The sequence below is a fragment of the Podarcis cretensis genome (assembly GCF_951804945.1).
Source record: "Podarcis cretensis genome assembly, chromosome: 10".
NCBI classification, from domain to species: domain Eukaryota; kingdom Metazoa; phylum Chordata; class Lepidosauria; order Squamata; family Lacertidae; genus Podarcis; species Podarcis cretensis.
The window spans coordinates 76,335,384-76,361,712 of NC_137179.1; the positions used below are offsets into that span (position 1 = coordinate 76,335,384).

Here is a 26,329-nt window from a genome sequence, read left to right on the forward strand (position 1 = left end):
GCTGTTTCTGTGTACAACAGGAATAATCTTGTGCACAAAACAAGGTTTTTCCTGTCCCACACCATAACTTTATTTCATTTTTTGGTCTTTAGGATGTTTGGATTCTGCGAAGTCGCCTTGTTAAAGGAGAGAGGAGAGGTCTGTAGAATGTTATCTGGATGCCAAGGCTTAGTTCATGAACCCACCGTATCATTTTCTAACTGGGAGAAACCATGATCCTTTGGTTGGATGTGTTCAGAATTTTTCTTGCACTGAATATTTTTCAATTACTATGCAGTAAAACAGTTCTGAGGTATATTTATATTTGATAATGATGCTTGGGTGAGAATTCTAGGCACACCTCCTTGGACACGCCTACTGTTCTGAGTAAACAATATTCTTAAGTTCAAGAACAGTTTTAACTATTTTAATTGATGCACTTCATGATCTACTTTATCCAGTATTGAATGGTAGACAGCTGTATGATTCAATAAGGCACTGAAACAGCTGCCTTTATGCAGTGATTCAGAATGGTCAAGCCATATCCTGTATTCTTAGTAGCGTAGCATTATTTTCTCCAAACTGGGTGAATAAATGAACAAAATGGCAAATGCACTTCCTTGTAAGTTAAAGGAATATACTTTGGGGCAAAAATAACTAAATAGGAACTTCACGTATGCTGGTGGACTTCTGACTAATCAGGAAAGGGCTCTCCATTTCCGCTTGCCCCATCTCAAAAGGCTGTGGCAGAGTTGGGAGCAGTGTAGAAAAGGCCCCCCCCAATGGCCAGAAGGCCGTCTTGTGTGGTCTCCTCTCATGTTCTCCTCTGAACAGAGCTTGGCTCAGCCTCCAGCAGCATATTGAACCAGTCAAGAAAACAAGCTTCTGCACCAGTGGAATGCACCAATGACATACTCAGGTTCTGCATAGGGGCTACATTTCTTACCTAAGCTATACAAAGCTCAAACTAAAAGCTGTGTATTAGACTGTCAAAAGCCTATTGCAGTCAGCTTCATCAGCTTTTTAAAGAAATGACCAGTGGATTTAATCTCATTTGGAAAGTGCAATGTTACCCATATGACAGGCACATTTTAAAAAATCAACTAAAAAGAGATTCAACTTAAATAGAAAATTAAGAAAGACAAATGACTAAACTAGAAAGTAATTACAATAATGAAAAAGAAAACCACCCTTATCATTTGGAGTTATGTGTGAAAATAATATATAAGATTGTATGCTTTCTTGGGGTTTTATGTGTTCTCAGAGTTAATAAATAAACGTCGTGCTTCAATTAATATTTCTAGTGCTTCTCCTTTCCTTCATTTATAATACGTAAGCTTAGTTAAACACACTACTGACGGAGACCTGGGTACGGGAAGGCGAAGTAGTCTCCCTACATGAGATAACACCCCCAGGTTTCTCTGTCCTCCATCAATCACGGACTGTGGGTCGGGGGGGAGTGTTGTTAATCCGGGAGGATTGCTCCTTCAGAGCTCTGCCATCACTGGCGATCTCCGGCATTGAATGTGTTGGTCTTGTGTGGGGCACCAAGGAGAGCTTGGCTGTCTGGCTGGTGTACCGACGACCCAGCACACCTGCAGCCACCCTGTCAGACCTGCTGGAGGTGGTGGCAGGCTGGGCCTTGGAGTTCCCAAACCTACTGGTTTTGGGAGACTTCAACGTCCATGCCGATGCCGCTCCCTCCTCACAGGCTCTGGACCTAGTGACTTCCATGGCAACACTAGGGCTCTCCCAGGTTGTTTTGGGCCCCACTCATCAAGCAGGCCACATGGGGCTGGCATAGATGTGATCATGCTCCCTGCTGTGGAAGTGCCATGGTCTGATCACTACGCTCTGAAAGCCAAGATTGACTTCCCGCTCCTCCCCGGCTCGGGTGGCGAACCTATTTGGGCTCGTCCGCGAAAACTGATGGATCCTGATAGATTCCGACAAGCCTTGCGGAACCCTGCTCCTCCTGGCGACTCATTAGATGACCTTGTTGAGGACTGGAATAACCGGCTCTTGGCAGCCATTGATGAGATCGCGCCTAAGCGCCCTCTGCGACCCCGTCGAAACCGGGCCCCTTGGTTTACTGAGGAGCTCCGGAAAATGAAGCGGGATCTCAGACGGCTAGAGCGAGTATGGCGACAGACTCGTGACGGAGCCTCAAGAACATCTTATAGGACGCTTATGAAAGCCTATGAGATGGCTATGAAAGCTGCTAAGAAATCTTACTTTGCAGCTTCCATTGCATCCGCTAGCTCTCGCCCGGCACAACTTTTTAGAATAATTAGGTCAATAACGTCCTTAGGAGGACAACCAAATTTAAGCACAAATTTGACCCACAGCTGTGAGGCATTCGCGAGTTTTTTGCGGAGAAAGTCCTGTTGCTCCGCCGTGACCTCCCTGCCAATTTAGATACAGTGACTGAACTGGAGGCCCCTCGATTGACTTCAGGTCCAGTGTTGGACCATTTCGATCAGATACTCCCTACTGATGTGGATAGATTCCTCCAAGTTGGTTGGCCCACCACCTGCCTCCTTGATCCGTGCCTGTCTTGGCTGATTAGGGAGTGTCCAGATGTTGCACGGACCCCCCTGGTTGAAATTATCGATTTGTCCCTTGACACGGGGACATTCCCAGGGGAACTGAAGGAAGCAGTGGTGTGTCCGCTCTTAAAAAAAACTTCATTAGATCCCTTAGACCTATCCAATTACCGCCCAGTTTCAAATCTTCCATACTTGGGTAAGGTAATTGAGAGAGCGGTTGCTGAACAGCTTGGTAGGTTTCTGGAGGAAACATTGGCATTAGATCCATTTCAGTCCGGTTTCCGTCCTGGTTTTGGGATGGAGACGGCTCTGGTTGCCCTAACAGATGATCTCTGTAGACAACTGGATCGAGGCGGGTCAGGACTGCTGATCCTTTTAGATTTGTCAGCTGCCTTTGACATGGTCGATCATGATCTGGACCACCGCCTCACAGACATGGGGATACAGGGCATAGCCCGTAACTGGTTGTGCTCTTTTATCTCTGGTCGGGGACAGAGGGTGGCACTAGGGAGGGAAATGTCGCGACACTCCTTGGTGTGTGGAGTGCCGCAGGGCGCAATTCTCTCCCCGATGCTTCTTAACATCTTTATGCGCCCCCTTGCCCAGATTATCCGGAGCTTTGGGCTGGGCTGTCACCAATATGCTGATGACACTCAGCTCTATCTGCTCATGGATGGCCACACCGACTCGACCCCGAACACACTGACCAGATGCTTGGAAGCTGTGGTTGGATGGTTTCGTGGGAGCCGATTGAAACTAAATCCTTCGAAGACAGAGGTCCTATGGATGGGTCGGGATGGCATGGGGATGAGGGACCAACTGCCTTCTCTTGCGGGGGCCCAATTAGTGCCATTGACTTCCGTTAAGACTTTGGGTGTAATCCTTGACGCCTCCCTTTCCATGGAGGCGCAGGTTACAGCAACAGCCAAGGCGACATTTTTCCACCTTCGCCGCATCAAGCAGTTGGTCCCTTACCTTTCCCGCCCTGACTTGGCCACAGTGATTCATGCAACGGTCATCTCCAGGCTTGACTACTGTAATTCGCTCTACGCGGGGCTGCCCTTGAAGCTGTCCCAGAAACTCCAGCGGGTGCAGAATGCTGCAGCGAGGCTCCTCACGGGGTCTCTGCCATGGGAGCATATTTACCGAGTGCTTTTCCAGCTGCACTGGCTCCCGGTGGAGTACAGGGTCAGATTTAAGGTGCTGCTTTTGACCTTTAAAGCCCTTCACGGCCTAGGACCCTCGTACCTATGGGACCGCCTCTCCTGGTATGCCCCACGGAGAGCCTCAAGGTCCATAAATAACAACACCCTAGTGGTCCCGGGCCCTAAGGAAGTTAGATTGGCTTCGACCAGAGCCAGGGCTTCCCTGTGGGAGCAGCTTCCCTGTGGAGAACACCCCTGCATGCCGCATGGATGGTGCTTGGAAGTCCTGACTTCAGACCGCAAGATGCCCAGTCCCCCAAGGCTTAATTCTGCAGCAAAGAACCGTTGAGAAGAGCACGCCTGGCAGTACTGGGCAGCACAAGATGGCGTTACCCCGTTGGCATACAAACACTGCATTTTGCACAAGCATTGCTTAAAGAACTTCTTCCAGAGGTCAGTAGATGGTGCTCTTTTCCCAGAGAGCCCAATTAGCCACTGCTGCTGTGTGTGTTTAGTGCAAGTTCTAGTCTGGAATAGTCTCCCAATGTCCACAACATCGTGGCTCTAGACCAGGTGTGTGTTTTGCAAATTACACAGAAGGGCAAGAAAGCAGTATTATGTAGGGAGAAAAAAAATCTTAATGGAGTAACATTTCTGAGTACGCACTCCTAAGGGTTGGTTTCTCATGTTGGCCTGGTTCACATGGTCACATTAAACATCCTTAAAGTAACGCTAATGCAAACACTATTGTGAACAAGCAGCGTGCTGGTGCACACTGCCGAAATTGTGCTTCACTGTTCCCCTGCTGCTGTTGCGCTTCCAGGAAAGAAGCCATACTCAGGCTTGTTGTGTGGGCTGAACATGGGCTCCTGGTTTCTTTCCTCATCAGGCTGGGCCGTTCAGACAACACAACAAGCCAGACTTGCCTTCTTGGCAGCCGGGGAGAAGCAAAGTGGCCAGAATTTCAGCAGTCTGCGAAGGTACACTGGGCATTCACATTAAACCATAGTTTATTTTAAGTATGGTTTGATGTAACATAATTCACACATCAGAGTAAGTTAATAAAGGGTAGCATGCACTATTAGGTACTATTTGTGTACATATTCATCAATATCAAACTTAGCCGTTTACCTGGAGTTCTTTCTTTTAGCTCATACTTTGTACGTCTCTCTGTAGTGTGTAAATAACCTGCACAAATTAGCCTCCATTTTCCATGTTCAAAAGCAGCCAAGTTACTCAGATTAGGTTTTATTCAGAGACAGACTCCCAGCTTTGTAGTTCACATTTGAAAAGTTGGTACAAAAAACTGCAGTCTACTTTTCAAACACTGGCTAAGGAACTTTCTGAAGATCCTTTTGGAAACCGAATTGGATACCAGTTTGATACCATCAACCTTCTGGAGCGCCTGTCTGAGTTAGGGGTGGGTGGCATCACTTTGCGGTGGTTGCAGTCCTACTTGGGTAGACATTGCTGGATGGGTGGTGCTTGGGGAGTACCCTTCAATGTTGGGTTCCTCAGGGTTGGATTTTATTCCCGATGTTGTTTAACAGCTACATGAATCTGCTCAGTGGGGTTATCTGGAGGTTGAGTGCGTTGTCAGCAATGCCCTTATGGCACACAGCTCTACTCCTTTACATCTGCACACAGTGAATGGCTTGACTGTTGTTATGCTTCAGTAGTAGACTGGATTTTTGCAGATATTAATAGTGTGCAGTTTGAAGCGACGGGATGCTTAAAAAACTGTTCCTTTTGGAATGAAGCATTGTCCAGACCCATAAGTTATTATTCAAAATTTTACTTGCAGAACTTTCTTTAAAAATAATTAAAACATCAAATGTACCTCAAAAATATGTCCAGCACAGGCTTAGCTTCTTAGAAAATATGAAATAATCCAAACAGACCTATAAGCAAAGGTCTCTCTTATTCAGAATCCATTTTTTCCAGAGCTGTTTTCCTCCCCCCCCCCTAATATTCTTTATTGGTTTTCATTTCCACACTCCACATACACATACTGTATTACGTTTCACACCTGCTCCCCAGAGCTGACTTCCCCCCTTCCCTCTTCTGGCCTTTTATATCACATCTAACGTTTTCACATTGTCTTCATCCGTTTTGTATATTATTTTTCTTCTTTCATATTTGTTCATAGTCAAATAAATCCTCCTGTATATACAATTCTTATTGTCTATCTATATCTATTTACAACTACCATTGGTTACATTAATCACATTGTACATTTTACTTTTTGTTATTTTCTTTATCCATAAATTTTCCATAAATTTTCTTTACCCTGCTTCTGACACCAGTATACACATCCCTCAGGAAACAAGGCCAGATACAAACACGGATGGTTACGGTGTGGGCTGAGGGAGCCTCTCAGCAGTTGCAGGACTGTTTCCAGGAGACCGACTGGAATATCTTCGACCATCAAGATCTAGAAACTTATACATCAACGGTCCTGGATTATATTAGATTATGCACAGCAAATGTCACCAGGGAAAAGTATGTTAAGTTGTATCCGAATAGGAAGCCCTGGGCGACAGGAGAGGTTAGGAGATTATTGAAGGCCAGAAATTCTGCTTTTAGAACTGGGGACCGGGTATTGTATGGCATAGAAAGAGCGAACTTGAAGAGGGGTATCAGGAAAGCAAAAGCGGAGTACAGAGGAAAAATTGAGGACCATCTGAGAAATCATGATACTAGACAAATGTGGCAGGGAGTCCAACATCTGACTGGTTATAAATCAAGGAATTCATCAGTGGTAGAGAGTACTGCTTCCTTGGTGGGAGAGTTGAATACCTTCTTTGCCCAATTTGAGGTGACACCAACAGTGACTCCAACAGGGATGCCAGAGCTATTGGCGTCACTACCTACAGGAAATGCTGCCAGGGTGGAAGAGGGAGAAGTGAGGTGAATATTAAAGGAGGTAAACACGAGGAAGGCTATGGGCCCGGATGGGGTGGCTGGCAGGGTGCTAAGAGATTGTTCGGACCAACTGGCAGGAATCTTTACGAAGATTTTTAACCAGTCTCTAGCCCAAGCCACTGTTCCACCCTGTCTGAAATCCGCTACCATTATACCCCTGCAAAAAACATCAAAGATAGACAGTCTGAATGATTTTCGCCCTGTGGCGTTGACACCCATTATAATGAAATGTTTCGAAAAACTGGTGAGGAAGCGCATCTTATCTTGTCTGCCAGTGGGACTTGACCCTTACCAGTTTGCGTACAAGGCAAAGAGATCCACAGAGGATGCTGTGGCAATGGCTTTACATGCTGTCCTGACTGATTTGGAGAAGCAAGGAAACTACGCGAGACTGTTATTTGTAGACTTTAGTTCTGCATTTAATACTATTCTTCCGCATAGATTGGTGCCCAAATTATTAGACCTGGGACTTCCACCATGTTTGTGCAGGTGGATATTAGACTTTCTATCAAACCGTTCCCAAAGGGTCAGGTTGGGTTCCCATGTCTCTGCGGATCTCATCACGAATACGGGGACGCCACAGCGGTGCATGTTGAGCCCACTTTTATATACGCTCTATACAGCTGACTGTGCCCCCAAATACCCCAGTAATTAGATCATTAAGTTCGCAGATGATACAACGGTGGTTGGTTTAATTACGGCTGGAGAGGGGGAGGTGGCCTATAGGAAGGAAGTTGAGCAGTTGGGGGAGTGGTGCAGGAAAAACAACTTACTGCTTAACTTAAAGAAAACAAAAGAGATCATTGTGGACTTTAGGAAATGTAAATTGAATATTCAGCCACTTATTATTGAGGGGAAGTGCGTGGAACAGGTCTCGGTGTTTCGATTTCTGGGAATGGAGTTGAGAGACGACCTAACCTGGGGAGAAAACAGCAAAGACCTGGTGAAGAGAGCACAGCAGAGGTTATATTTTCTGAGAATCCTCCGGAAAAACAATCTCTCAAAAGACCTGTTGATGGCATTTTACCATTGCACTGTGGAGAGTATACTAACTTATGGTCTGTGCGTGTGGTTTGGGAGCTGCATGGCCAGGGAAAAAAACAATGCTATCCAGGGTTGTAAAGACTGCGGAGAGAATTACTGGGTGCACTCTTCCCACCTTAGATCAAATCTATGCTGCCAGGTGCCATAAGAAAGCTGCAGAGATAGCACAAGATAGTGTGCACCCTGGAAATGATTTCTTTCAGCTTCTGCCTTCTGGAAGAAGGTATAGGGTTATAAAGGCCAGGACTAGCCGCCTGAGAAACAGTTTCTACGCTAATGCAATTCTGGTTCTGTTATGTACTGAAGTTCTCACCCTGGGCCAACAGGGGGATACTGTAGATAGTTATGCAAATGAAGGATTGAAAAGTGACGTTCAGTGATTGGATAGTTTTAGAAAATGGCAACAGTTGCATTGTTCTGGAGCTCTATAATAAGCAGGCTGACTGAGCTCCTCGGCCTAGTTCTGTTCTGGCATCTAAATACAGAAGAGCTGTTTAAAGAATGGAGAGCTGTTTAAAGAGCTGGACATCAGAGCACAGCCAGATGCAGCCACCCTCTGAGCTGAGCTGAATCACTGAGCGAAATCACTGAACAGAACCAATTAAGAGCTGACTGTTCTGGCTAGAGCACTGTGTTCCATCCATCGCCCTTCTCGCCGGCATTGGAATCATGGCTTCACTTGTGCCTCTACCGCCGTTTGCGCCAGCCTCTGAATCATGGGACTCCTACCTCGCTCGGTTTGACTGCTACCTCCAAGCCAACGAGCTGACAGAAGTATCAAAGGAGCGGAAGCGGGGCCTATTCCTCAGCCTCTGTGGGCCTGAGGTGTTTGAGACAGCCCGAGCATTGGTTGCGCCTGAAGCAGTCCAGGCAACAGCGTGGGACACGATCCAAGAGAAGCTCCGCAACCACTACGCACCAAAGCTGTCCAAGATTGCTGCCCGCCATGCGTTTTACCACCGGAACCAGGCAGAGGGGGAGTCAATCAACAACTACACCACCGCCCTGCGACAGGCTGCAATGCACTGTGAGTTCCGAGACTTAGACGATGCCCTGATGGATCGAATTGTCTGCGGGGTCCGGGACATCCATCTGCAACGGCGTCTCCTCGCCAAGCCAGACCTCACGCTGCAGAAAGCCATTGAGGAGGCTGTGGCCTCAGAAGCTGCTGAACGCTCCGCCCAGGAGATCCCCAAGGCCAGCAGCCTGCGTCTTGCTAGGGAGCCAGTTCCCTTCCAGTGCATTACGAAGAGGCCAGCAGTGATGAGGCATCCTCCAGTGAAGACGATGATGTGCACCAGACAAAGCGGGAGCGCAGGAAGTTCCAACAGAAGTCCACGGGCCAACCGGAATGCGCCGGCTGTGGAGGCAACCATTCCCATGCCAAGTGTCGATTCAGAGATGCCATCTGTCGGACGGGTTCCAGAAGGGGCCACATCACTAAGGCCTGCCGATCGGCTCCATCCGACACCCCCCCTTCACCGACTCACAAGTCCAAGTCTTCACTCCAGTCTGCCAAGGAAAGCTGTTTCGCTCTCACCAACGTCTTGGTGTCCGCAGACTCACACCAGTAGCTGTTCGAGCGCCTCCGTGCCGTGCTGACCAGGTTCCAAGAGGCCGGGCTCAAGGTAAAGAGGGAGAAGTGCCAGATCGCTGTTCCACAGGTGGAGTTCCTGGGCTATCTTATCGACGCCTCCGGCCTTCACCCGACCACATCCAAGATCCGCGCTATCCAGCAGGCCCCCATCCCAAAGAACAAGACGGAGTTGCAGGCGTTCCTCGGACTGCTGAACTTTTATAACATGTTCCTGCCCCACAAAGCCACGGTGGCTGAGCCTCTTCACTGACTCCTCAGCATAAAGACACCTTGGTCCTGGGGTCATCGGGAGACGGCGGCCTTCAATGTGGTCAAGGCTCTCCTTTCATCGGACAGTGTGCTGGTACAGTACAGTGAAGCCAGGCCACTGGTCCTTGCCTGCGACGCCTCACCTTTTGGCATCGGCGCTGTCCTTAGTCACCGTTTTCCAGACGGAAGAGAAGCACCGCTCGCCTACTTTTCCAGGACGCTATCTCCGACGGAACGGAATTACAGCCAGCTCGACAAGGAGGCACTGGCACTTGTGGCTGGAGTGAAGAGGTTCCATGAATACCTCTAGGGCAGGACTTTTGACCTCATCACTGACCACAAGTCGCTCCTGGGCCTCCTCGCCGGTGATCGTCCAACTCCACCAGTCCTCTCGCCACGCATGCTGCGATGGACTGTTTTCCTGGCTGCCTACCACTACCGGCTCGTCCATCGCCTGGGGAAATTGATGGGCCATGCCAACGCCCTCAGCCGTTGCCCTCTTCCAGCGTTTGTGGAAGACCCGGCTCCAGCTTCATCGCTCCTCCTGATTGAGGATCTTCCGGCAGCGCCTGTATCGGCTGCCACTGTGGCCTCCGCATCTGCCCAGGATCGCACCATCAGCCGTGTGCTCAACTGGGTGTGGAGGGGGTGGCCACAAGGGCCTTTTGCATCGGAGTTCCAGCTGTTCGCAACCAGACAACATGAACTCTCAGCTCATCGCGGCTGTCTGCTGTGGGGAGATAGCGTCGTGATTCCCCAAAGACTCCGTCAACGCGTCCTGGAGGCTCTGCACGTTGGCCACCCGGGAATCGTCAAAATGAAGGCGTTGGCTCGGTGTTACGTCTGGAGGCCTAACATGGACGATGCCATCACTGCCTGGGTATCTGCCTGTCAAGCATGCCAAGAATCGAGGCCTGCACCACCAGCAGCTAAGGGACACAACTGGGAGACGCCAAAGACACCCTGGTTGAGGGTGCACATCAATCTGGCCGCCCCCTTTCACGGCCGGACCTTTATGGTAGTGGTGGACGCCTATTCCAAATGGCTGGAGGTGGCCCTGATGCCCTCCACCACTACCGAGGCCATCATCCGGGTGCTGCGAGGCCTCTTTGCGACGCATGGGTGTCCTGATGTCCTTGTCTCCGACAACGGACCACAGTTCACTTTTGAGCGGTATCTTTTGGGACTGGGCATCCGCCATGCCCTAACGGCACCCTTTCATCCATCCAGAAACGGGCAAGCGGAGAGAATGGTGCGCTCGGCAAAAGAGGCACTGGCGCGCCTGGACCGGGGAGACTGGCACGAGCGGGTCACCGAATACTTGTTCGTGCAACACATCACCCCTCATGTGGCCACAGGGTGGAGTCCTGCTGAACTGCTTATGGGCCGCTGCCTCAGGTCACCGCTCGACTGGCTGCACCTGGACTTTGCCGTGGCCGCACCCCCAGGCTGTGCCAACACGCCTAACAGGTTCTAAACGCAGCATAAGGGGTCTCTGTAGTATTGTTTATTTTAAAATGGGGTTTAAGAGTTTTTAGGGGTTTTGAATGTTTTATGTGGTTTTTATGTAGTTTTTATGTAGTTTTATGTAGTTTTGTGGTAGTCTTATGTAGTTTTATGTAGTTTTTCAATTTCATTGTTCCGCAAGGGACAATGACAATAAATATATCGTTATCGTTATCCATAAATATTTCACATTATGAGGTTTATTTCAGTTCTACTGGTTTCACTATTTCACCTTATCCTTCCTATGTATGACATAAAATTTTCCCACTCTTTTTGAAATGTTTCATCACCCTGTGGTCGAATTTTCCCTGTTAATCTAGCTATTTCTGCATATTCCATTACCTTCTGTTGCCCTTCTTCTGCTGTTGGTAATTGCTGTTGCTGTGGGCTAACAATAACCTTGCCACTGTTAGTGCATATGAGAACAATTTCTGGTCATTCTTAGTAATGTCTTCTCCTACCATTCCCAACAAGAATGCCTCTGGCTTTTTCAAAAACGTGTATCTAAATATCTTCTTTAATTCATTATATATATTTTCCCAATACGTTTTTACCTTATCAGAAGTCCACCACATGTGAAAGAAACTACCTTTTTTCACCCCACATTTCCAGCAATTCTTGTTTCCTGTTTTATACATCCTTGTCAATTTAATTGGTGTGAGGTACCATCTGTACATCCTTTTTAACAGATTTTCTTCTAACAAGGTACATGCTGTAAATTTTAGCCCTGTGTTCCATAATTTTATCCACTTCTCATATTCAATGTTATGGCCAACATCCACTGCCCATTTAATCATAACACTCTTGATTTCCTCATCTTTTGTGTGCCATTCTATTAAAAACTCATAAACTTTGGACAGTATTTTGTATTATTGTTTAATACTGCAATTTCTAATATTGATCTTGTTTGTTCAAAACCTCTTGCTTTTTGTCTTTTGAGAAAATGTCATTCATTTGGTGGTACTCCATCCAGCTTGATTGTTTATCTTTTAGTTCCTCATAAGGCCTGATCTTAATAACGTTATTTTCTTCCAACAGTATGTCTTTATACGTTAGCCATTCTCCTTTCATGTTTATTTTTTTCACTGAGAAGGCTTATTGGGGTGACAGCCACCATGGTGTTTTCCTTTCAAACCACTCTTTATATCTCTTCCAAACTTCATAAAGTGATCAAAGGTATGCATGCCACCCATATCTGTTTCCAAATCCCTCCAGATCTAATATATCTGTGTTGTTCAAGCTAAACCATTATTTTAACCATGTTACGCAAGCAGCTTCGTAATGTATTTTAAGATCTGGTAGTGAAAAGTCGCCTCTTTCCCTTTTATCCGTTAGAAGTTTAAATTTTATTCTAGGCTTCTTCCCCTGCCATACAAACCTAGAAATTGTTTTTTGCCACTCCTTGAATTGACCTAATCCAGTAACAACCGGGATAGTTTGGAATAAAAAGAGCAACTTAGGTAGGACACTCATCTTTATAACTGCTATCCTTCCCCAGAAGGATAGTTTCAGTCTATCCCAAATTTCCAAATTTGTTTTTACTTCTTTCCATGTTGTTTTATAATTGTCCTTAAATAGGTTTGTATTTTTCGGGGAGAGCCAGACACCCAAATATTTTATTTTCTTTACCACTGTTGTTTCCGTTTTGCTTTGATCTATTTGTTCCCCATTCATATTTTTTACCATCATTTTTGTTTTACCCTTGTTAATTTTCAGTCCTGCCAACAAACCAAATTCTTCAGTTACTTTTAATGCTTCTGCTGTCAAGATTTGTGGTTCCTGTAATGTCAGAACTATATCGTCAGCAAAGGCTTTGACCTTGTATTATTTTTCTTCACACTTCATCCCTGCAATTCTTTCTGTCTCTCTTATAATTTGAAGTAATACTTCCAGTACTGATATAAATAGTGCCCTTTGTGATTTGAAGACTCTCTGTCAGTCCACTATTTATTATGAGTTTCGCAATTTGTTCTTTGTAAATTGCCTCTATACTCCTTAGAAAATTTGTACCCAGGCCCATTATTTCACATTATCAAACACCTTTTCCATGTCTATAAAAATCAATGTGGCTTGTTTATTTATTTTAATTTCTAAGTATTCAATTATATTTACTATGTTTTGTAAATTATCTTTTAAATGCCATCTTGGTAAAAAGTCCGCTTGGTCTGGATGTATTTGTAGTCCCATAATCTTTTTTAGCCCCTGTGCTAATAATTTGCGAACAATTTATAATTGTTATTAAGCAGTGATATTGGTCTAAAATTTTTTACATTTGTAAGATCCGTTCCTTGTTTAGGTATTAATGTAATAAACGCTTCTTCCCATGTCATTGGAATCTGCCCTTTCTTCATTATACTTATTCATTACTTCCTTTAATGAAGGAATTAGTTGTTGGCTTAATTTCTTATAATATTTAATTGGTATACCATCAGGCCTTGGTGCCTTTCCGTTTTCTCTTGTGTAATTGTTTCCATAATTTCTTCCTCTGAAATCAGTCTTTCTAGTTGTTCTCTTCTGTCTTGCAAGATTGCCTTTAATTTATGTTCCTCTAGGTAAGTTCTTATTTTTTCCTCATTTTCTTTGGGTGTTTTGTATAATTCTTTATAAAATTTATAGAAAACTTTCCTTATTTCTTTGGGATTATCTATTATTTCATTACTATCTTTCATTGTATTTATGAAGTTCTGCCCTTGTTTTTTCTTTAATTGCCAGGCCAGCCATTTTCCCGTTTTGTTTGCTGATTCAAAATTTTGTTGTTTTAATCGTTTAAATTTCCATTCCACTTCTTGATTTATAATCATAGATAGCTGCGTTTGCCACAATTTAAGTGCTTGTTTTAATTTTGGGTCTTCTGGCTCCCTAACCATCTGTTTTTCTATGTCTTTTATTTTATTTAATATTTCATAGAATCATAGAATCCTAGAGTTGGAAGAGACCGCAAGGGCCATCGAGTCCAACCCCCTGCCAAGCAGGAAACACCATCAGAGCACTCCTGACATATGGTTGTCAAGCCTCTGCTTAAAGACCTCCAAAGAAGGAGACTCCACCACACTCCTGGGCAGCAAATTCCACTGTCAAACAGCTCTTACTGTCAGGAAGTTCTTCTTTGTTCTTTTCCTTTTTCCTCTTAAGAATACAGTTTTGTTGCAGGAAGAATCCTCGCATAACAGCTTCGCTTGCATCCCAAACTACATTAATATCAGTACCTTTATTTAAATTTAATTCAAAATATGTGTTTAAGTGTTTTTTATCTAGTATCTCTGTATTGTCTAGCAAGCTGTCATTCATTCCCCACCTTCGCGTTGTTAAATCTTTACTCTTCCATTCCATTACAGTGGCATTATGATCTGACAGTGTCTTTGGTAAAATTTCAGCTTTCACCACTCTTGTGGTTAATTCTCAAAACTCTTAGCAAACTTTCCCCAGGCCTTTTTATAACATAAGCCATTTCAGTATTTTTCACTGTACAAAGAGAGAAGCAGAACAACATACAAGCAACATGCTGGGCAGGGGCAAAAGTAGATTAGAAGATTAATTAAATAAACATTTGACATTGATAATGTTAGAATGAAGTAGGAGCGGAGCTTTGCCGTATGTGATGCATATAATGAATATATAATGAATCTCATTCTGACAATACAACCAGGAAGTGGGGGGGGGGGTCATGTCTTATGATTCGACTCATGAAAGGCGGCTCAGTTCCTCATAGGCTCTTCAGGAGGCAAGATCTCAGTGAGGCTTCGGGACTGGGACAAGGCTTCGCCAGATCAAGGCCTCCAATTGAAACACTCAGGTATTTTGATATTATTACTATTACTACTTGGATTGTGCTCTCAACCTTCTTCTAGACAGACACTATTGTAAATTCATAAACAGTTCCTTATTATAGAGAACAACTATGCACGCAGAACACATTTTTGAGCAGCCATTTTGTGTAGAGACTCGATTAACCTCTAATATATGTATCATAACAGAAGATACTAAAAAGAACTTTAAAATTGGCCATGACCATTTCGTCATGGAGGACAAATCCTAATCACCACTATGATAATAGGGATGTGCTCAGCCCCTTCAGTTATGCTTTCTGTGATGGAGAGAGAGAAGGAGAAATCAAAAATAAGATACTTCAGACTTTAAGGCAGAGCTTTCCAAACTTTTCATGTTGGCGACACCCTTTTTAGACATGCATCGTTTCGCGACACAGTAATTCAGTTTTACTAGCAAGCAGGAGGCTCAACTGCCCCCTTTCCAGCCGCAGGATCAGCGCAGGGAGCATTCAAGTGACACACCTGCACACTGCGGCCACACACCAACACGTCTGACGCACAGTTTGGAAAGCTCTGCTTTAAGGTGCGGACTCTTCAGCATCTTCATCAGAGCTTGGTTCTTTATTTTTCACTTAACAAATTGGAAACTTAAATAGACATAAGATAAATGGCACGTAGCCTCATATTCACAAAATTCCATGCCTTTAACTTCCTGGTGTGCTGCAGCTTGAGAGAAGCCGGGCTTGACACGTGTTCATGGGAGCCAGCGGGAGGCTGGGGTCCCTTTGGCCCCCTAATAACGTCTTTGAGGGGGCTGAGGCCTCCCGACCTGATGGGCACGTGCCGCATCTTGTGGCTGATGAGGCGGGGCGGGGCTTACCTGCCCCCCCCCCTTATTCGTTGGCCCAGAGGTTTTGAAAAGAGGATTTTAGCTCCTTGTGTAGCAGTAATAATTAAGCAGCGTCACTGCTGGTCTGGAACCCCGTTCCCGGGATGCCTGAGCCGGCGCCGCCCCTGCCTGGCCCTTGGGGGGTCTTGCGCAGCCTCGCCGGGGGCTCCTCTCTCCGAAACTGTGAGCGGGGGGGGGGGCGATGCTGCTTCTGCTGCTGCTTCTTCTTCTGGCGCCCCGGCGCCGCTCTCCCTTCGCCCGGCGGCGACGCCTCTCTTCTCTCCCGCAGAGCCGCCCGAGCCACGCCGCCCGCTCTCCTGGCCATGGCCGGCGCCCCCGCCTGGCTCCGGCTGCGCGCCCTGCTGCGCCCCGTCCTGCGCTCCGGCGCCTCCTGGCCGCGCCCCGTATCCTTTGGGCCGAGCGGGCAGCCGGCGGGAGAAGCTCCCCGGCCAGTCCGGGAGGGAGGGAGGGCGGCAAGGGGGGCTGAAATTTCTTCCCCTTGGAATCCCGGGTGAGCAACTCCCTTTAGCTTTGGGTATAGGATTATGCCTTCAGTGGTTGGACATGCAGAATGCCATCCTAGATATTTTATACATTGGGGAGATAAGTTGGAAGCGGGTTTACAAGGGGGGGGGGGGGGCGAGTGGTTCTGTGCTTGTCCCGCACCTTCTAGCCAAGGGTCTGAGCGGTTTTACCTTTGCCTCACTGCTTTCCCCGGAAAACTTGATATTTTGGGCTGAATCGGGCTGAATCTGGTTTTCTGCAGATTGCCGTCTGTTCCAATTTGTTGCCAAAGAGCAAGTTTCCTGGTGAAAAGTGGCAGAGGTGTGGATAAGCCCTCAGACTTGCCTTTGCTCCACAGCTTTCCCCCAGGAAAACCTGATCTTTACAGCTGAATTGGAGCAAACAGCAATCAGGTTTGCTCTGATTTATCACTAGAAAGTGGCTTTTCCTAATGAAAGTGACAGGACAAGGGCAAACTGCTCAGCCCTGTGCCCAAAAAGCTTGGAACAAGCAAAAAACTGCTCAGCCCCATGATTTCTCAGCACGCGATACGCGTTAATAAGCACCAGGTTCCCAGCTCTCCAGGTTGCGTTTACTGGATACTTTCTTTGCCCCAGAAAGTCCTTAGACGCCATTGTGGCCGTATATATCTATATATATCTATATATCTATATTTCAAGTATCAAATAATGCAGTACAACCCAATACAAGGGAAAAAGGAAGAGCAGAGCTTTGGTCTGTTCCAGTAAAACAATTACATCAGCCATGTCTCTCTTTGAAAAGTGTCCTGTCAAAGGTTTCCATGAAGCACGGTGGTCTATATCTGGTTCTGTCGTTGCTGTATAAGAAATAAAACCTGTCTAAATAGCTTAAAGAATTGTCTGCGTCTTTCTACAAGCTCAAAGCTAACAGGTTCCATGACTGCCAAGTCCCAAAGTTGCCAATACCAGACTTCCATAAGGTCAGAGTCCCAAGTTCTCCAGAATCTAGTTGTTGTGAGTTTTGTTGAAATAATTAATGATGTGATTAAGCCCTGGTGGTCCATTCCAAGGCTATGATGCTCTTGACTGTAATATTGTAAACATGCCATTTGACTTTGACATTCTTTTTAAAAAAGTTTTTTATATTAATACAAATAAACTCATTTATACAGAAGGGTATTTATGCATCACACAGAGGCAGTTTTGCCAGTATTTGTGGCTTCCAGCAGTTTCCATTTTTGTTTTGTAGATTTTTCATTTCAGTGTTATATCACTGGTATTTTTTATTAATTTTCTTGGAAGACACCACTTTGTGTTTGGCAATTGTTTCCCATCTGGTGTTTTTGCTGATATTTAGAAAGTGCCATTATGGAAGGCACTATTGTAAAAATATTTGCTTTCCTCAAATAGTTTTCCATTTGCCATTATAAGTTGCCGCCTGGGTGACCTTTGGAGTTTAATAAAAACTTAACAGAGTTTTGATAACAAACATTGATTGTTTTAACTCTAATATTCATTATACAGAGTTTAGAATGCAGTCTATGAGTTACATTAAAATGCCCCCTTCCTATGCAGTTAACTTGCATCGGGGGAGGGAACCATTGATACAAAAGCTTGGATATAAATATGAATAAAAATTTAAGCTTAATATAGTATATTTCCTCCACCATATCAATAGTTATTATGATTCAGAATCAATTCTGAGTTTTTATATCACACAATAATATATAATAATCTAAATAAAACAAATGTAAGTTCCTTAACATGTGCTCCAGACACGATTTCCTACTTCAGCCCAATTTACTACAGTGAAATACCGAACTCAATACCAGTAGGTGACGACTTAAATTATTTCTTCTATTAAAAAATAGATATGTTATGTTGATGGTGGCAATGAAAGGAAACCATGTTTAATGTCCTTAGAATTCCATCCTTGGATGTGGCGAACCTTTGATAATTTGAGGTGCATTAACCATCAAATTGCTGCCTCACCAGAGTCCTGCGGAATTTGCTATTCTGAAGCAGTAAGCTTATGGGCATGGTTGTATCTGTGTATTTGTGGATTAGTAGAACTTTTGTGCCTCTATTCTCTTTTTTTTTTAAAATAATTTTTATTAATTTCCACAATAAAAATATATAACATATCACATTTTCAGCTTTAACAAATTTTCCAATTTTGGACTTCCCTCAGCCTCTCTGACAATCATCCGAATTTGATTTTTAGTTACACAGTTCTTAACTTCACTATTGCCTTTCAAATAACCTTTTAAAAACTGTTTTTCTTTTTTGCAATATCTCTTTGACTTTTACAGAGCTTCTTTAAATGCCACTAACGTTATTTCTCTATCACTTATGTCTTCCCAATAGTCCACCAACTTTCTCCAGTCCTCGATAAACTTTTGATCTCGTAGATATCTGATCTTCCCTGTCAATTTGTCCAGTTCTGCATAATCCATCAACTTTGCTCTCCACTCCTCTATTGTTGGTACTTGTTCTTGTTTCCAGTTCTGGGCCAATAATATTCTCGCCGCTGTTACTGCATATTGGAAAAGTTTACAATCCTTTCTATTTATTTCATTTCTTATAATTCCTAAAAGAAAAGCCTCTGGTTTCTTAACAAATGTATATTTCAACATTTTTTTCAGTTCATTATAAACCAACTCCCAGAAGCTCTTCACTTTTTTACATTCCCACCACATATGGTAAAAAGTGCCATCCTTTTCTTTACATTTCCAACATTTTTTACATGTTTTATACATTTTTGCAAGTTTCACCGGTGTAATGTACCATCTATACATCATTTTCATTATATTCTCTTTTAATGCTGTACATGCAGTAAATTTCATATTTTCATTCCATAATTTAATCCAATCATCCATTTGTATATTATATCCAAAATCTTTGGCCCATTTTATCATAACCGATTTAATTTCCTCATCTTTTGTGTGCCATTCTAGCAGGATTTTGTACATTTTAGATAATATCTTAAATTCATTGTTTATTATCTCCATTTGAAATTTTGACTCTTTCTCCGCATATCCATATTCCTTAAAATCCTTCTTAAACATTTCATTTGTTTGTAAATAATGCAACCAGTCATATACATGCTCTTTTACCTCTTCATAAGGTTTCATTTTCCATCTCCCCCCTTCTTTAACGATTAACTCTCCATATGTAATCCAATTTTTCCTCATATTGATTTTTTTAACACTCATAACCTCTAGTGGGGACAACCAGTGAGGAGTTTTTGGCTCGAGTAGGTTTTTATACCTATCCCACACTTCTTTCAACGATCTTCGGAAAATGTGGTTCTCAAAGCCTATATGACCTTTCTTCTTTCCAGACCATAAATATGCGTGCCACCCAAATCTATTATCAAATCCTTCTAAGTCTAACAACTCTATATTGTCTAATTTTATCCATTCCTTCAACCAGCAGAGACATGCTGCTTCATAATATAATTTCAGGTCTGGCAGGGCGAAGCCTCCTCTTTCTTTCGCGTCTGTTAGTAATTTAAATTGAATTCTTGGCTTCTTACCCTGCCAAATATACCTTGAAATTGATCTTTGCCATTCCTTAAAAATAGCCGTCCCTCTGATTACTGGAATTGTTTGGAACAAAAACAATAATTTTGGCAGAACGCTCATCTTTATCATTGAAATCCTTCCCCACATCGATAGTTTCATTCGTCCCCACACCTCCAGATCTTTCTTTATTCCGTTCCACACTGGTATATAATTATTCTGATATAAATCAATGTTCTTTGGAGTTAACCATATACCAAGATATTTCACCTTCTTCACTATTTCTATTCCTATTTGCTGTTGCATTATCTCTATCGTTTCTTGGTCCATATTCTTAGCAATTATTTTAGTCTTTCTCTTATTTAGTTTAAAACCTGCTACTTGACCAAATCTCTCCACCTCTTCCAGAATATTTTTAGTACTCTCTAGAGGTTCTTCCACCGTTAAAACCAGATCATCGGCAAAGGCTTTAACCTTGTACTCATTCCGGCCTAATTCTACCCCTTTTATTTCTTTATTTTCTCTTATAGTATTTAGAAAGACTTCTAGGACCATGATGAATAACAGTGGCGAAAGTGGACACCCCTGCCGCGTACCTTTGCTTATCCCTATTTCTTCCGTAATCACATTGTTTACTATTAACTTAGCTCTTTGTTCAGTATAAATTGCTTTTATTCCATTAAAAAATTCCTTCCCCACCTCCATAAATTCCAGATTTCTTAACATAATGTCCCATGATATATTGTCAAAGGCCTTTTCTGCGTCCACAAATATTAACATTGCTTGTTTCTCATTCCTGGCAGTCAAATATTCCAAAATATTAATTATATTCCTTATATTATCTTTCATCTGTCTGCCAGGCAAGAAACCTGCTTGATCTTTATGAATAACTTCTTGTAATATTGTTTTAATTCTCCTCGCCAAAATACTCGCAAAAATTTTATAGTCTGTATTTAACAATGATATTGGCCTGTAGTTTTTAACTTGTGTCAAATCCGAATCTTGTTTTGGAATAAAAGTAATAAACGCTTCTTTCCATGTTTCAGGGATTTCTTTCTTCTTAAGAATATTGTCCATAACTTCTTTCAAAGGTACTGACATGACGTGTTTCATTTCTTTGTAATAACGTGCTGTAAATCCATCTGGCCCCGGGGCCTTCCCTCTTTTAAGTTCTTTTATAACTTCTTTTATTTCACTAATTTCTATTGGGGCATTCAGCCTTTCTTTTTTTTCTGTCGGGATCTTCTGCACCTTTTTTTCTTTCAAATATCTTTCTATCTTCCTCATGTTGTTCTTTTCTGTTCTTTTATACAGATGTCTGTAGAAATCCGTAAATCCTTTGCTGATGCCTTTTGGGTTGTCTATCTCTTGTCCCTCCACGATGATTTTATTAATAGTATTCTGTTCCTTCCTCTTTTTGATCTGCCATGCCAGCAATTTTCCTGATTTATTAGCCGATTCGAAATTCCTTTGTCTCATTTTTTTTATATTCCATTCCACTTCTCTGTTAATTATCATCGCAAACTGAGCTTGTAAGGCCTTTATATTCTGCTTGTGCCTCTATTCTCAAGAAGCAAACAGCAAACTAACTTTTGTGCTGACTTCATGGAAATAAATACCTTCATGGTACTGCAGATTTTGAACTTCAGGGACCCCCTCCCACATGGACCTGCCTATTTTCCCTAGAGCTCCTCTGTGCTGCAGGAGACCCTGGGGTGTGTTGTAGGTTGCATAAGAGTTCCCAGGGAGCGCTTATTTCCTAGACTTCATCCTTGCCCTGTGAACTTATCCAGTGTGTGTTCCTATCTCCGCAGTTACACCTTAGATAATAATGTTCTAAGCCCAGAGCAAAGGGATTTCTATGAGGAGAACGGCTATCTCGTCATAAAAAATCTGGTCTCGGATGAGGATGTTGAACATTTCAGGTAAACTGTAGCCATGTGTCCTAATCACATATAGTGAGATTGTCTAAAACAAGTATTTTCAACCTTTTCAGACCCAGAACTCACTTTTCACCCAAACATGCATTCAGGACCCATTTCTTAATCTCTTTTTCCATATCTTTGCAGGGTGGTAGTGCTCCTGTTTCAACCTCCCTTGGGTCAGTCTTGACCCCCCCCCCCCGTGGTACTTGACCCCACCCCCAGTGGTGTGCCCAAGAGCTTGTGTTTGCCAAGCAAGACCTGAAGGCCACAAGAAGGGCCCCACTCCAAATGAAAATTCCCTCTGGATTTACAAGAACATCCAGCCATTTGATTTGAGGCATAATTCACTTCTCGCTTAAAAATATAAATCCAAAGCCTCACAGAGAATGAGTTATGTGGATCTCTGAATCTATGGATGATGGGTGGTATACAAATTTAATAAATTAAAAAAAATTATTACCCATTATTTTGCACAATAGAAGTATCCAGTTTGATTTGATTTAATTTAATTTAATTTACAAAGGCAATAACATGGTTAAACAGCATAGCAAACTTTGCCATGAATAACTTTTTTTGAATTCTCTCCTCAGAAATGAGTTCATGAAGATCTGCAGACAGGAAGTGATCGTCCCTGGTCTTACAGTCATGAGAGATGTTTCAGCTTCCAAGTTGGAGTTTGTTCTAGATCATAAAACAGTTTCCAAAATACAGGATTTCCAGCAACATGAGAAGCTCTTCAGATATTGTAGATTGCCTCAGGTTAAAAAAGGGAGCAGCCATGGGGAAGACCTGTACGAAATAGGAAACTTCATTAATTACCGTATTTTTCGCTCTATAACACACACCCGACCATAACACACACGTAGTTTTTAGAGGAGGAAAACAAGGAAAAAAATATTCTAAACAAAACAGTGGATGTATGAGTTTTGTGGTTCATGCTGTGGCCACAGACATGTGATCTGACAGTGAGTTTGGGGTAGCCCAATGCAAAAATCCTGAGGATCCATGTGGATCCATGCTTTGTAACCACGTTTTTGCACCATTGTAGCCCCAGGCAACAGTGGGTGCATGATTTTTTTGAAACAAAAAAAATTCCTTCCAGTAGCACCTTAAAGACCAACTAAGTTAGTTCTTGGTATGAGCTTTCGTGTGCATGCACACTTCTTCAGATACCACTGAAGAAGTGTGCATGCACACGAAAGCTCATACCAAGAACTAACTTAGTTGGTCTTTAAGGTGCTACTGGAAGGAATTTTTTTTGTTTTGACTATGGCAGACCAACACGGCTACCTATCTGTAACTGATGATTTTTTTGGTGCAAGATGTAGCCATGGACATGCTATGTGGTCTGATGGTGAATTTGGGGTGACCCAGTGCAACAATCCTGAGGATCCATGTGGATCCGTGCTTTGTAACCACGTTTTAAGTGGGGAGGGAAGGAAAAGCACTCAAGGGACAAGGAGCACGCGTGGGGTGTGTGGAGAAGGATGCTGCTAATAATGAAGAAGAGGGGTATAAGGGGAGAAGGCTCCTCTCCTCTCCCGCTTTGCTCCTTTAAAGCAAGCAGGCTCCGCTTTTCTCCCTCCTCCCCGCTCATCCCTGGCTTAGTGAGCTGAAAAACTTTGCTGCTATTTAGTGAGCTGAGTGGGGAGGAGAGAGGGACAGAGAGCCTGCTTGCTTTAAAGGAACCAACTGGACAGGAGCCGCTTACACTCGTGTAAGTGGCTCCTCTCCTCTCCCGCTTTGCTCCTTTAAAGAAGCAGGCTCTCTGTCCCTCTCCTCCCCACTCAGCAGCTCTTCTCCCGCTTTGCTGTTTCAAAGCGAGCCACAGAGGAGGGAAGGAAGGGGAACCATGGATCCTCTGCTCACGACTGCAGCAGATCCCCCCCGCCACCCGTAGGCATTCCCTCCATAACACGCACAGACATTCTCCCTTACTTTCTAGGAGGAAAAAAGTGAGTGTTATGGTGCAAAAAATACGGTAACTTGCTAGCATAGTAAGGCAGTCATTTTCTATCAGGAACAGCACAATATAACAAAAGCTAAGTGACACCAACGGTGAAATGATTCCAGAGATGCGGGAACAGAATGTCCCATGGCTCCATATTTTTTTATAAAAGTTGAAAGCAGCCAGAGTGTGAATTGAAAAAAACAAGCAACTTCCTCCTGGTACCAGAGTCTTTCCGTATTTCCCTCACCTCCTTACGCTGGGAATCTGGCCTGGGAAGGAGCAAAGTATGACGTCCATCACATGGTGCTGCAGTCCTATTCAAAACACGTCCTCCTCACTTCCATATGGCTGCTTTTAAGTTAAGGAAGCAATACTGCAGTAGATTTGATCTGCTATTTTGTCTCGTTCAATAGATGCTTTAAGCAGAGCTTAACTTTTGCAGATTGTACCCAATGTCTAGTGAAATCAGGCATCTCTGCAGTGGTGATCACTGTGTGTGATATTTAACCAACTTTTGGTGCTAGCTCAAGCATTAGCAGTAGCCCAAGGGAATTCCCCCCTCCCCCCCGCATGTATCCTTTCCACCTCCAAATCTGGGGGGGGGGGGGGAACCCAGAACACATTTTGGGGAAGTGCAGAGGGCACTTCCTGATCAAGGAAAAACCCTTGCTCTAATGAAACATTCACCTTAGCTCTATGTTGACATGCTATTAATTGTCATGTTAAGTATAAATCAACATAAAGGGATTTAATTTTTTTAAATGAATCTCTGTGCTATAGGAATAGGTAGCTCCAGACAGTTTACTGCTGGATGGGAGTTTAATTCCTGTTCGTTTCAATGGGATATTTATAGATGTCTCTCAGCAGTGCATAGCACTGGTTGCTGTTTCAACACTGGTGTATTGATCATGCGTATTCACTTGAGTCTTGCCCATGAAATATAAAGGGTTATATATTTTTAGCATGTTTAAATATGCATCTCATGAGAAACTTTCTTCACCTTAGATATTGAAATATGTTGAATGCTTCACGGGACCAAACATCATGGCTATGCACGCCATGTTGATAAATAAGCCTCCGGATTCTGGTAAGAAATAATTGAATGGATGAAAAATAAAATACTCTGTTCAAGAATGCTAGCATGTATGTAAATATTGTTGGACTTGCCCTTTTTCTTTTGCAAGGTCCTGTAGGTATACTTAGAGAATTAGCTACTGTGATGCAAGTCTAAACGAAGATGTATAGTTGTATACAACATGGTTCATTCTGATACACGTCTTGATTTAACTTCTCTCAGATTTTGTATTGGTACTCTCTAAATCAGAGGTGGGACCTTTCTTTTTCCTGTTTCCTTCTGGGTATAATCTGTGAGCATGGACAGAGCCAAAAGTGACTGTGCCATACTTTTCTCCCTTGCCATCCTCTCTTCCTCATTCCCCCCCTTTCTTGCAGTCCTCTGCCTGATTTCATTCTTTAAAAGGTTTTATTCATTTTCCACTGAATATCACATGTACAGCACATGTCGCAACATACCAACCACAGTGTCAAAGAAGATCAGATCTTATTCCTGAGTTAGTCCAAATAGTCTCTCTACTATTTGGATTGTGGTGGGTTCCTGTTACAATGTTGTTGCATATATTCAAGAAACATTTGCTAAGTGTTGTAGAAAAGGACTCGGTTTTTCTTTATTTGCATGAATTTGGTAGGTTAGTTTTTCAGCAAAGGCTATTGTCCATATCCGGGAATACCAGGCTTCAATGTTTACAGAAACTGCAGAATGCTATTGCATAGCAATTTGAAATTTCTATACACACCACTAATAGGACAAATGCTAACTGTTCCTTTTGAGAGTTAGAAGTGTCCAGAATCCCAAGTAATGCAAGTTTGGGAGAGATTTGTAGGTCCACTTTGAACATTAAACTCAGTTCTCCAAAAACTGAAGACCAAAAAGGTTAAAAAAAGGTAAAGGTACCCCTGCCCGTACGGGCCAGTCTTGACAGACTCTAGGGTTGTGCGCTCATCTCACTTAAGAGGCCGGGGGCCAGCGCTGTCCGCAGACACTTCCGGGTCACGTGGCCAGCGTGACGAAGCTGCTCTGGCGAACCGGCACCAGAGCAGCACACAGAACGCCGTTTACCTTCCTGCTATAAAGCGGTACCTATTTATCTACTTGCACTTAAGGGTGCTTTCGAACTGCTAGGTGGGCAGGAGCTGGGACCAAACGACGGGAGCTCACCCCACCGCGGGGATTTGAACCGCCAACCATGCGATCGGCAAGTCCTAGGCGCTAAAGTTTTATCCACAGCGCCACCCGCGTCCCTAAAAGGTGAAACCTCTTTACAAAACCACATGTATAGGAAGGACCCTGCAGCTCTTTTTGCTTCAGGCCCTCGTCAGCCGTATCAGTTCAGTTCCAGGGATTTTGGTGTCATTCCTCTCCATAACAGAGGTTTGTGTGGGGAGGAAGAACTCCCTGAAGTGGGATATAGATCTTTTGAAGTCAGGGCATCAAGTGGGACACTCTCACGGGGCACTTGCGTTACCTGGCAGGAGGAACCTTGCAGAATGAGAAAATGTGTGTTTTTATCATTGTGGGCTGCTTTAGGGCCTAGACGTTGAAAAGTGGGATATAAAGTTTAAATTAAATTATTAAGATAGTAAAGTACCGGTATATGGAAAAGTAAGGAATCCCTGGGTCCCATCTCATCTGGGTCACTTTCAGGGCTGCTATTTGGAATAGAACTCTTCAGTTGTTGCTACCAGGTGTTCCAGTTTCCTGGGCTTTGGCACTTGG

The 26,329-nt window shown here is 43.7% G+C and overlaps 1 protein-coding gene across 4 annotated transcripts in view; it reads left to right on the forward strand.

Annotated features, from left to right (window-relative positions):
* Window positions 1–26,329, forward strand: part of PHYH (phytanoyl-CoA 2-hydroxylase) — a 55,540-nt gene that overhangs the window by 19,951 nt on the left and 9,260 nt on the right. The window contains exons 1-4 of one of the 4 annotated variants that reach the window (XR_013843110.1): window positions 14,663–14,787; window positions 21,474–21,584; window positions 22,175–22,343; window positions 24,541–24,622. The exons of 1 other annotated variant lie outside the window; for it this stretch is intronic. Coding sequence is in view for 1 of the 3 variants with exons in the window: in XM_079993728.1 (XP_079849854.1) it covers window positions 93–146 (54 nt within the window). In the remaining 2 variants the exon portion in view is untranslated. Of the gene's footprint in view, window positions 1–92; window positions 1,275–14,662; window positions 14,788–17,944; window positions 17,967–21,473; window positions 21,585–22,174; window positions 22,344–24,540; window positions 24,623–26,329 lie in introns of those variants that run through there. 2 more of the 4 variants (XR_013843111.1, XM_079993728.1) reach the window with 2 other exon arrangements.